This window comes from Natrix helvetica (assembly GCF_964273705.1).
Source record: "Natrix helvetica genome assembly, chromosome: 12".
Lineage (NCBI taxonomy): Eukaryota > Metazoa > Chordata > Lepidosauria > Squamata > Natricidae > Natrix > Natrix helvetica.
The window spans coordinates 9,209,242-9,221,791 of NC_138556.1; the positions used below are offsets into that span (position 1 = coordinate 9,209,242).

At 41.7% G+C, this 12,550-nt stretch overlaps 1 protein-coding gene across 1 annotated transcript; it reads right to left on the reverse strand.

The window, feature by feature from the left end:
* Positions 1-467: 467 nt before the first annotated feature.
* SELENOS (selenoprotein S) lies at positions 468-11,510 on the reverse strand. The gene is made up of 6 exons (XM_081964846.1): positions 11,358-11,510; positions 7,064-7,192; positions 5,048-5,154; positions 3,411-3,500; positions 3,241-3,316; positions 468-1,032 (listed from the first exon to the last, which is right to left on the reverse strand). The coding sequence occupies exons 1-6, from the start codon at positions 11,431-11,433 to the stop codon at positions 953-955; spliced, it is 558 nt and encodes a 185-aa protein (XP_081820972.1). The 5' UTR covers positions 11,434-11,510; the 3' UTR covers positions 468-952.
* Positions 11,511-12,550: the final 1,040 nt, after the last annotated feature.

The following is a 12,550-nucleotide window of genomic DNA, read 5'->3' on the forward strand; positions in this document are numbered from 1 at the left end:
CTTAAGATGTCCTTAAGAGATAAAGAGGTAGCTAGGTCTATTCATAGGGAAATGCCCTCACCCAAGATTCAACAAAGGTAGGATTAGCCCTCTACCCATCTCACCACATGGCACCTGGGAAGATTACATCAGCCGGCTCAAGCAAGCTTGGGACACAGCCTACAAAGTTAGCTAAGACCCCCGCCCCCTGGGAGTCTGACAACCAATCAGAATACATTTCTTACACAGGAACAGGAAGCTCGTAAGGTGGAGCCCAGAGAGGGCATAAAGCTCAAGGACTCTTAGCATCTCGGCCCTTTTTCCTTCTTCGAGGGATGTTCGACATCTTTTCCCCAGGACCTACAAACCATGTGGTCCTGTCCATTCTTTCCAAGCAACTTCCATGAATCCGGTGTCTTTCCCCCCCGCTTGGAACTGAACCCCGATGGGCATTCCTTCCAACGGTTCCATTTAAACGCATACAGGACTGCAGCCTTAAGACATGTTTATTAAACTAGAGCACAAGAGTTTTCTCTATAGAAAAAATAAGCTAAAGAAACAGATATCTTGCCAATGCTATGTACAGTACCTTGGTTATACAAAGCGGAAATGATTTAAAAAAAAGAGTACGGCAAGAACTGCCCCGCTCAGTGGTTGCTAATCTCAGTTGCCCTCGTGGTGTGGTCACCATTTAGAAGAGCCACGTCATCCAAGGTGGATTGCTACAGAGAACAAGCGGCGAACTTCAGTTACATCGGTTTCCATGACTTGGTGGGAACAAAAACTCCAGAGGAAAAAAACCTCTAAAATTCACAGACGGGCATGGCACATTAAAAAAAAAATATCACCGATCTTCTTTCTTGCCCTTTCTCTCCAAACTCCCTAAAGCAAGCAACCCACAAACAGCCACCTGGTTGCGAGGTAGAGTTAATGCCCCCCCCGGTGTCCAAGGAAGACACCGGGAGAATTAGCCTCATCCACCCGAGGAAGGGCCTTTGCGTCCTGGTCTCCACGAACAAGTCCCACCACCTTCTCCAGACAAGGGGTTATAACCTGGGAGAAGAAAGAGGAACTTCATCACGTGATTTTCCACAGGGGACAGGCAGGTAAGGAAGGACATACATTAAAGCGACAATCAAAGGGAAATCTGGACTTCTTCAAAACCAGCATAAGAGCAACAAGGCAAAAGAAAACAAAACTTTCTTAAGAGAAATAATCCTGTGTAGGTGGAGAAATCTGGCATCTGTACTCTAAGAAATGTTACACAGATCAAAATAATAACTGACTGCATACAAATTTGGATTTACACCAAGGATGTAAACCTTTGCAAAGAAATAGAACCTGTCTACCACTTTAAAAGTAAAATCAATGCTTTCTCTTTCAATTCCTACTAGGACTGAATGTCTGTATGTCTAACATGTTTGATCGGGTTTTCTCCTCTTTTGGCAAGTTTTATAAGTAAATTCTTTGACAGATTGATTTTAATGGTAAGTGGAAATCCCATATCAGAAAAGGGTTGTGGCCCACCAGCAGTTAACGGAGCTGGCAGCAGATTCAGACAGTGAGGAGGTTAGGGAGGAATATGGCCAGTCCTGGAGTCTGGGGAAGGATCTCATGAGGGCTCTGTGTCGGAGGCAGAGAGAGGGCCAGTTATCAGCTGCCTTCAGTGAGGAAGACATCAGTGAGGAAGACCAACAGCTGGAGCCTGTTCCCAGTGTGCGCATGCACAGAGTTGCCAGATGAAGGGAACAGCTAAAGAACAGCGGTTAACTTGGGAGTAAGGCCAGATGATGAATGGCCCCTCCCGGAGGAAATAAAAGAGGAGCGAAAGGGGAGTGGAGTTTGCAGGAGACAATTAGTTCGCTTAATTGGTTCGTGACTCTCCGAGACTCCTTGCCAAGTTTTGTAGATATCGGCTCTCCCAAGCTCTCCAAGCCAGATAAGGTCTGTGACTGTAAATCCTCCCTTGAAAGACTTTGCTGGATGTGAATGAGCAGAACTCACAGTGCATTAATAAAAGGTTTTTTTGTCGGGACAAGGAGTTGCTTCATGCTCTTGGGAAACCTAAGGTCAGAATAGGGCTATTTAGAAAGATACACACCAGCTAATTCTATTGTAACACCATGCAGTGGAAAAAAAGTTTAATCTACTAAAGAATTCTTTCTTCAAAGGACAGAGATATATAAATAAATACGGATCATGTAGGCAGGATTTGCTCATGCCTGTGTTTAAAAATACAATCAGATATAGGCAGTAATTAAGCAATATTTATCAGCAAGAAATGTTGTCAACAATATAGACTATAGGATCTAAGAAGATACAGATCTGGGGGGAAATCCAGAACATCATTCAAAAGTGGATAACAGAGAAAGATGTGAATAAATGAAGTAGTCCTTATTTAGATTAAACTAGTGGTGCAGATAACCTAGTTTTATAAACTTTGATTTTGGTTCCGCAAATCTCAGTCACAAAAGTGGCAGCTTCTGGCTGTGCTACTTATGATGTTTCTTTTTGGAATCACCAAGGGTTTGATTTGGATTTTCATCAATGCTCTGAATATTTTTTAAAAAATTAAAATGTGTTGGCTCCATTCAGATCACAGCATCAAATTGATTTCTGCAAGATGGCTGAGTAGGTCCAATGATCTTTAAGACAGAACCATCTTTTTATATCTTTACACTATAAGGATTTTACTTTCTATGTCTCCACTAGGGAGCAAACGCAGATCCACCCAGTGCTAATCGCACACCCAGGGATCACCTAAGAGTAAGGCCAGCTCTGCGAAAGAGGTCAACAGCAGGTATTAAAACCAAAAGGGACACTGAGAAGCACCAACATTCTCCAACAAGATACACAAAAGATTTGAAGCTTGTGGTGCTCCAGATGTTGATTAACCAAACTTCCCAGCGTGCCTTGTCGACATCTTCATGCTGACCAGGATTTGAATGTGTGATTGAATCACAAGTAGGGACACACAAAACTTAGTCGCCCAATGACAAGACAACCTGCAATAATAAAAAAATAAACAACTGACTCAGGAACAATACACTAAGGAAGAAAAACCAAAAATTTTCTGGAGGGACAACCAGATTGTAAGAGTTTTATATTCAGGTTTCCAAAACCATGGGATGCAGAGCGCGATGGAAGGAAGCAAAGAGTACCATGTGGAAAAATGATCCACTTTCCAAGATCACTTATTATCAGACAGATAGACAGAAGAACAGACAGACAGACACACATAATTCTTGGTTCAGAACTTACCCTCCCCTCGTAAGGGCTTTTTGTTGGGTTTTGGCTTTACAACAGTTGTCGATGTGGAAGCGTCAGGCGTGGGTTCCTGAAATGTAGTGGAAAAACTCATTCAGACCCCAAGATTCCAGGCTCATCTTTTCAAATCCGAACAGTTCTCTCACTCAGCAGAAGAAACCAACCTGGTTGTGTTGGAGTGTCGCCTTGTAGCTTTTCCCTTCCTGCATGCTTTCCCACATGGCTATCTTTTGCTTTCTCTTCTCCTCTTCGAGCTGAAGAGCAAAAGGGGCATGAAGAAGATTAGAAGGAAATGATCTTTCCGCCGAATCGCAGAATTGGGGCGCCCCTCCAGGCTGCCATACAGGCTTCCCAAATCAAAAATAGAAAGACCGCAGAAAGAAGGGAAGTGGTGGACACCTCCCTATGGCTTTCTCCATTTGGTCTCCTAAAATTTGATAGGCTTCAACTCTGATAATGCCAGCCAGTGTAAACTAAAGGGAATCACTGGAGCTGAAGTCCAACATTATCTTGAAAACACAAAGTTGGGGAGTATAGTATCCAATGAGCAAGCTTGATGAAGGCAGACCAAAATGAAAAGAGCTAGCATCGGGAGATGAGAATTAAATTCTCTATGCAGGAGTACACCTATTCCAAAGACAAATTCCTTGTGTGTCCAATCACACTTGGCCAATAAAGAATTCTATTCTATTCTATTCTATTCTATTCTATTCTACTCTACTCTAACTCTTCTCTTCTATTCACAAGAGTTGCTTTTTTCAGGAAAAAGCCTCCAATGAGGCAAGCGAAGTAGTTTGAACAAGGACATTAAAATGCTCTATCAAAATTAACATTTTTGCAGCTATAAAAATAATTCTTTCAGTGGCTGGTCCTAGAGAAATCCTTAAACCAGAATAGATTTTACAGCGTCTTCTCTCTCCAATGTGAAGAGAAAGGAATAAGCAAACCAGCTGATACCGATGTCACAGGAAGCTACTTTCATGGCCAGGTTAACTAAACAAGTTATTTGGAATGGAAGCAGACAATTTGGACAGTTGCTGAGATAGCATGGTGAAATTAACAGAGAGTGCAGTTCACTTTTATAGCTAGCTAATTTCCTCCAGGCTTGCAAACTTCAGCTATTCCAGCTCTGTAGAAGGGAAAGAATATACACAGTGTAGTGTTTCTGAACATTTCAAGTCATTAGGCTACAGCCAAGCAATCCAAACTGAACAGGTTCACATATTATATTAAGTTATGGTTTACTTTACCAACTCTGATGGACAAACCAGAGTAACCTAGTTCACACGCCACACTAAGCCACTATATCTATTTTACATCCCACCATCACATACTGCATCAGACCATCAAGCAAATAAGCCTGGTTGCATGGTTTAATCATCTTTCTTTTAACGACTCCATAATCCCTTGGGGGTTAGAGTCTGGGCAGGTGAATGGAGCTAGCAGTGTTTAATGGCCGGATGCCCTTCCTGTTGCCAATGCGGAGTTTTGTTCAGCAGATATATATATCACACTGAGTGCCTTGTGCCCGAGCGCAACAGAATAGAAACTGCGGTGCCAAATTCTAAATTAGCTCTTTAGAGCAAAGATCCCAAATTGCACCTTAAAATTCTATTTACGGTGCTAATTTTTCATTTTTTGGGGGGTGCAGGCTCCCAATCAAATGTCTGTATATTTTCCTCATGCTTTTGAATAGAAAACACACTTATAACTGCCAGTCTTATAATGTTGCTGCAGGCAGTAGGAGTTCTCTGAACAGCTGCTTTAGTATCTGAAACAAAGCCATCTGGCTGAGACATACCATTTTCTGTTTTTCCTTGAACTTCTCTGCTTGGACATTCAATTGTTCCTGCATCTTCATTCGGGCAGCTAGGAGAGCTTCTTGCTGTTTAACCACATCGTCTGGTTCTGAATCAATCCCAAGAGAGAGTTAACAAAAGCTTAAAGTCTGCTAGAAATCATACATTTGCACTAGCCTTGTGGTTTTTCATCTCTTCCGATACCGAAACTTGCCTTAGTTTAATTTGCCACTGCTGCTTAAGAGTTAATCTCTTCTATCTGGCTTAAAATTATTCACCAGAATAATTCCACCAGGAAGTTGTTAACCATTCCTGTTATCCTTAGCCCTCTTAAACAAATAAGCTAAACCAAAACAAGAAGAATTGAAGAAAGCTAAGTTTTTTTGGGGGGAAAAACATGTTTAATCTGAAAGTCTACCTTATCAAAATGGAAGGGATAAGCAGGACTGGCTAACCCAGAACATTATATAAGTTTACTTCTACACATAGACAACTTTCCTCAATCAATCCCAGCAGACACAAATTCCACAAACCTCAAAAAGGGATCCACTCCTTCCACTCATCATCATAATAGCTTTTATTGTCATTGTACATCATGGATACAATGAAATTGGTTCAGAGAAACACACAGTTTGGAATTTCAAGAACCAGGAATTCTTGAATTATATTTTGCTGTTTCACAAATCACAGTTTTAAGTTTCTGGGTGTTATCATAAAAGAGGACCTGACCTGGGGCGCTCACATTGCAGCCCTGGTCAAAAGGGCCCAGCAGAGATTATTCTATCTGAGACTTCTCTAGAAACAACAACCGAATAGAAAACTGCTGCTGACCTTCTATTGATGCGCCATAGAGGGTATTTTAACTTACTGCACCTGTCTATGGTTTGCCAATTGCACAGTGGCAGATAGAACAGCACTCCAGAGGGTCAACGTCATTGCCCAGAGGATCATGGATCTTCCCTCTTTGGAAGAGCTTTATAGCTCCCGCTGCCTTAAGAAAGTTCAAAACATTCTTAAAGATCCATCTCATCCTGGGCACCCCTTTTTTTTAAAACTATTACCATCTGGCAGACGGTACAGGACAATAAAAACAAGGACAAATCGGCTGAAAAACAGCTTCTATCCCAGGGCAGGAACTATATTGAATTCTATTGTATAGTGCAATATTAATGCAATATCAGGTTTTCAGTTTCAATTATATAGCACGTGAAGGATGTGTCTTTGTATTTTTATAGTTATAATGTACACCGAAGATGGCATTTAATTTCATTGTACGATGTGCAATGAAAAATAAAATAAAATAAGAGGGATGCCTCATCCTTAGTTCTGTGAAGATGATGATCACATTATCTATTAGCAGCAGGGGCAGATAAATAGCACAATACGAACAAGCAATTGCTGAAATTTTATTGCAGCTTTGCAGAATAAATTAAGTAAAATGGAGATTCTTGCTCCGAGGAGATTCTACATGGAAACCTACAGGGGAGGAGTTAATATCATCTTCCCAGTTTTCGTAGGCTTACCTACTCTGTTCAAGAAGAGAAATTCACCTTGATAACTAATTAATACATTTTTTTAGCACTGGCAATAATAAATGTACCCTGATCTACTGCATAAAGATCTAAAGTTGTGCAGAGATAGAAAGAAAGTCAGTTGAGAGTATTATTCATCACACCTATATCAGGGGTGAAATGCTACTGGTTTGGGCCACTTCAACCCAACCGGTAGTAAAAAAATGCTACCGTTTGCCTGAACCGGTAATTAAAAAATGCTTTAAAAAGTTTTTAAAAACTTTAAAAAACTTTTGATGATCAGCTGTGTAACAATCAGCTGTGCCTGATGGTCTGTGAGGTTCCTGCTTGTTGCAGGGGTCATTTTGTGTGAAGTCCAGCTGCTTTTACATTGTGTGTGAGTCAGTTGTGCAGCCACGCCCATCCGGTCACATGACCACCAAGCCACGCCCACCAAGCTACACCCACAGAACCGGTAGCGAAAATGTTTTGAGTTTCACCACTGACCTATAGCTGTTATGGGCACACTGGATCCTTTAGCGCCTTCAAGATTTTTGGAGAGTTTTTGTACGAGCAGATAAACGGTAATAAGAGCGAAGAGGATGTACCAGCCATAGTCTGAGAACAGTGAAATTACTGGAAGAGAAGAAAAAAGCAAGAATTTGTATTTGGATACAGACAAGAACAATTTGGGATTTGGTCCTCCTGCAACAGTAACATGGCAGTGAAAAAAATACAGCTGCGTTCTGGGTGGATTTGATTTAAATCAAGTCGATTTAAATCACTAGTAAAAAGGCTTCATTTAAATCAGTGTTTCTCAATCTGGGCAACTTGAAGATGTCCGGACTTCAACTCCCAGAATTCCCCAGCCAGCATTCGCTGGCTGGGGAATTCTGGGACTTGAAGTCCAGGCATCTTCAAGTTGCCCAGATTGAGAAACACTGATTTAAATCAACTTGATTTAAATCATAATTTTTAAAGAGAAACTATCATCTCTATTCCACGATTCACTCACCAACAGTCCTAATATTGCAGAATAGACATCCTCACGCTACATTTCATGCTGAATGAACTAAACCAATTTAAATCATTGATATTTATCCATCCTGGCTCTGTTAAGCTAACGAAGGACTAAATAAAAATACAAAAACATTATTCCATGCACCTATGCCATCAGCTATCTAGTAATTTATCATGTACAGCCAGCTGCTCCCATTGCTAGTACAACCCAGCAAATTTTGGCCCATCCTTTGCAGGTGCAGCTGACTTTCAGTTCCAGAAATGATTCTTTTTTTCTTTTCTTTTTTTGTATTTACAAAGGACAGTTTTATTTGGATGTTGTTTCATTTTGTAAATGAAACTCTGAAACTCTGGTCTCAGCAGTAACTATTAGAGTAACCGTTCCTCTTCCACTTTTCAAAAAACATTTTCCTGAAAGAGCAAAAACATACACCCAACAAGAAAACTAAGAAAGGAAACAATTAAAAATGATACATCCAAGGGAAACATAAGTAGCAAAAATTCCAAGAGTCAGCATTTTTTTAAAAAAAATCATAACTTAATTCCCAACATTTCAATCCAGATATAGCAATAGCAATAGCACATAGTCTTATATACCGCTTCATAGTCCTTTTACAGCCCTCTCTAAGGGGTTTACAGAGTCATCCTCTTGCCCCCAACAATCTGGGTCCTCATTTTACCCACCTCGGAAGGAGGGAAGGCTGAGTCAACCTTGAGCCTGGTGAGAATCGAACTGCCAAATTGCAGGCAGCCAGCAATCAGCAGAAGTAGCCTGCAGTACTGCACTTTTCTACTCCCTACATTTCAGCAGGCTAGTTTGGAAAAGTGAGTAATGTAGTAGAAACTAGGACCCCCCCAGAAATACTTTCCTGTTTTTCAAACATAGAAATAGAGAAACGCAGATTTGGAAGGGACCTTGGAGGTCGTCTAGTCCAATCTTCTAGTGCGCTCAAGGAGAAACCCTATACCCATTCCTCACATATGGCTTATCCAATCTCTTTTTAAAAGCCTGCAGTGTTGGAGCACCTACAGGGAAGTCATTTTCACTGATTAATTGTTCTCCCTATCAGGAAATTCTTCCTAGGTTGGCTCTCTTCTTGATGAGTTTCCATCTGTTTACTTTGGTTTACGTTACTAGTATTGAAAAATAGGTAGATCCTCTCTTTTCTGTGGCAGCCCCTCAAATACTGGACTTAGACTTAGAATAACTTGTCACTTCAAATGTACTCTAATCGGCATATATTAAAATGAAATTTCATTGCGTACAGCTCTCAAAGGGCTGCCACCTCCAGTATATGCTACATAAACATGACTAATAAATAAAAATATGCATATACCCACATATATTATATGACACAGGGAAACAGCACAGTCTAATTTTGGATGTATACATGCATATGGCGAGAAAAACGAATCTTTTAAATTTATCAGATGGATGGCTTAGGGAACAAACCTGTTACAAAACCTAGTAGTCCTGCTGGAAATACTTCGAAACCTCCTCCCAGAGGGGAGCAACAGAAACAGTCTGTAGAGTGGGTGTGTGGGGTCTCTAACAATGTTTCAAGCTCTAAACATATGGCGATTATAAGCAGTATCCTGAATGATACTGCTTATAATCTAAGCACATCGCCATATGCTTAGAGCTCAAAGCTTCCTATAATCTTCTCCACTGCCCTTACGACTCTCTGTATGGGCTTTCTATCTGAGGAAGACTATCTGAGGAAGAAAATGATAATTAGGGGTGACTTGATAGCAGTATTCCAGTATTTGAGGGGCTGACACAAAGAAGAGGGGGGTCAACTTATTTTCCAAAGCACTGGATAAGAAACAATGGTTGGAAACTAATCAAAGAGAGAAGCAACCTGAAATTAAGGAGAAACTTCCTAACAGGGAAGACAATTAAACAGTGGAACAGCTGGACTCCAGAAATCCTGGGTGCTTCATCACTGGAGGTTTTTAAGAAGAGACTAGACAGTTACTTATCTGAAATGGTATAGGTTCTCCTGTCTGAGCAGGGGGCTGGACTAGAAGAGCTCCAAGGTCCCTTGCAGCTGTATTCTATTTTAAAAGACTGGAAGACTGCTATCACCCTGAGTCCTTCTCTTCCTTAGACTTTGTTGTTAGTTACAAAGCTCTGTCCGACACATCGCGACCCCATGGACACCATTCCTCCAGGCCTTCCTGTCCTCTACCATCCTCTGGAGTCCATTTAAGCTCACGCCTACTGCTTCAGTGACTCCATCCAGCCACCTCCTTCTCTGTTGTCCCATTCTTCTTTTGCCCTCAATCACTCCCCGCATTAGGCTCTTCTCCAGGGAGTCTTTCCTTCTCCTTAGGTGGCCAAAGTATTTGAGTTTCATCTTCAGGATCTGGCCTTCTAAAGAGCAGTTAGGGTTGATCTCCTCTAGGACTGACCAGTTTGATTGCCTTGCAGTCCAAGGGACTTGCAGGAGTCAATTTTTTGGCGCTTAGCCTTTCTTATGGTCCAATTTTCCCAGCCATACATTGCAACTTAGAAAAACATAACCTTGACTATTTATTTAGCCTATAGGCACCCCTTATCATCTGTGTTGTATTTCTCTTTCCTTTCGTGCCATTTCAAGGCTCTTCCTCCATGCATAACACCCTCCATTGAGAGCAAGCATTCCAGTTTTCACCCTCCTCCCTCTTTCTTTGCCCTGTTATTTACAAGTATTATTATTATACTTTATTCATTATTAAACTATTATTATTATTATTATTATTATTATTATTATTATTATTATTATTATTATTATTATTATTATTATTATTATTATTATTATTATTAGGTTAATCTTTGGTGAGATGATTTTATTATTGTTGTAATTGTTATTATTATTAGATTAATCTTTGGTGAGATTCACGGCCTTTGTGGCTGGTTGGCAGCTCAACAGCTCGAGTCCTAACCAAGGACCTAGGAACTGTTAAGGTAACGTCAGAGGATATAACCTGTTCCAAGTAGGGTGGTTTTTTGTAGAATCAGAATGTTCAAGCCCGATAAATTTAGAATTTCCAAGTAGTGAGGTAGCTCTTTAGTTGTTGTTGTTGTTGTTGTTGTTGTTGTTGTTATTTACTTTATTCATTAAACATGAAACTCAGCCAACTGAACATTCAAAAATGCACTACAAATACCAGTGACTGGTGCTAATGGTTGATACGGTTTGCTGCCAGCGTCCTAGGGATCAACCAAGGACCTTCTTAAAATATAAGATGTTCCGAGTAACGCAGTTTTTTGCAGTTCCGCTGGTGTTTATTGCAGGAAGCTGGCATCTGTTGCTGTGTTTTGTAAAATTCTTGGACATGGTGCCAAGTGCCCCGATGACAACGGGTATCACTGGGGTTGTTGTCGTTATTACACTTCTCGTTATCCTCACGCTTCCTCTCTGCAAGCAAGGCGGACGTCATCCAGCTCTCCTCCTCCTCCTCCTGCATCCATTTATGACGTTCGCTTCCAAAGCTCGAATCCCACGCAGCCGGGAATGATAGGAACTGTAGTCCCGACACTCCTCTCTGGAGAGAGGGGAACCCGCCCCCCTCCCCACCCCCGAGTTCCGCCAGAGGCTAGGATTCCTCCATCTCGGTGAAAGGTCTTAAAGGCGCAACCCGACAGCCCGCTCTTTCCCCATTCGTATGCGTAGGAACGATATACTGCTCTTGAACATGGAGGCTCGATTTTATATTATCTTTGAAAGCCCTAGATCCGGGAACCTCCTCCCATGGATGCCCCGAAGGGAACAACCCCACGCCGGTTCTCTCTCACCTGCTTGGAGGAAGAACTGGGCGCCTTCCTGTCCCGCGGGGGGGCCCTGGGGGTCCGGGGCCACGTTACCCGCCATGATACCGCCGATAAGCCGGACCTTCGCAGACACATCCGGGTTCCTAGCCCTCCGGCGGCCAGCCAATGGCGACGCCGCACCTCAGAATTCCCGTCATCCAATGAGGGCCGGTGGATAAGGTCGAGCCAATCCGGAGGCGAATCGGAGGAGGTGGGAGAAGGGTATCAACCAATCAGGGGGAGGGGGAGGGGCAAGGATAAGATGACTAGGCTGAACAGGGAAAAGCCCGGCTTCTTGATGGGGGCGGGGCTACCTGGGAGGCGGGGCGGGCAGGAAGGAATCTGACAGGCGCTTTGTGAGGGAGGGGGCGGAGTTTGGCTTGGATCGCTTTAAGTTTATAAACAACGCAAAGGAAGAGGAAATTTATCTCCGGTTTGCAAAACTTGCAAGCAAGTTGGGACGCGTTTTGTGCACGCAGTGCAGGGGCCCGTTTTTATATAAGATGTAGCTCAATGCGTGCATATCAAAATGCATGTTTAAATACATATGTGGATACACGCACACAAAAACATGTTTTATTTATATATCTATATCTATATCTATCTAATATTCATATCTATCATTATATATATACATATATAAGCTACCTATCCATCCATTCTCTATCCATCCATCCATCATCTACCTATCTATCCATTATCTAACTTATCATCTATCTATCTATCATCTATCTATCTATCTATCTATCTATCTATCATCTATCTATCTATCATCTATATCTATCCATCCATGTTATCTATCTATCATCTACCTATCCATCCATCCATCATCTATCAGTCCATCCATCTTAACATCTATTTCCCACACACATACAAACACATAATAGGGTTTCCTGCCTAGGCAGGGGGTTGGACTAGAAGACCTCCAAGGTCCCTTCCAACTCTACTATTGTATTGTATAATGCAATTGGCTTATGACCCCAATGGAGCTCAAAATTTGTGAGTGAGGCATTTGTTAAACAAATTTTGCCCTGTTTTATAACCTTTCTTGCCTTAGTTGTTAAGTGAATCACTGCAGTTGATAAACCAGTAAGCCAGTTGTTAAAGTGAATCGGGCTTCCCCCGTTGACTTTGCTTGTCAGAAGGTTGCAAAAGATGATCACATAACCTTGGGGCAC

Excerpts from the sequence above, each read along its gene's own strand:
- SELENOS (XM_081964846.1), bottom strand. The coding sequence starts at position 11,433 with ATGGCGGGTAACGTGGCCCCGGACCCCCAGGGCCCCCCCGCGGGACAG. Across the intron at positions 3,501-5,047 it reads TCAAGGAAAAACAGAAAATG|CTCGAAGAGGAGAAGAGAAA; the intron begins GTATGTCTCAGC and ends TTTGCTCTTCAG. Across the intron at positions 3,317-3,410 it reads CGACACTCCAACACAACCAG|GAACCCACGCCTGACGCTTC; the intron begins GTTGGTTTCTTC and ends ACTACATTTCAG.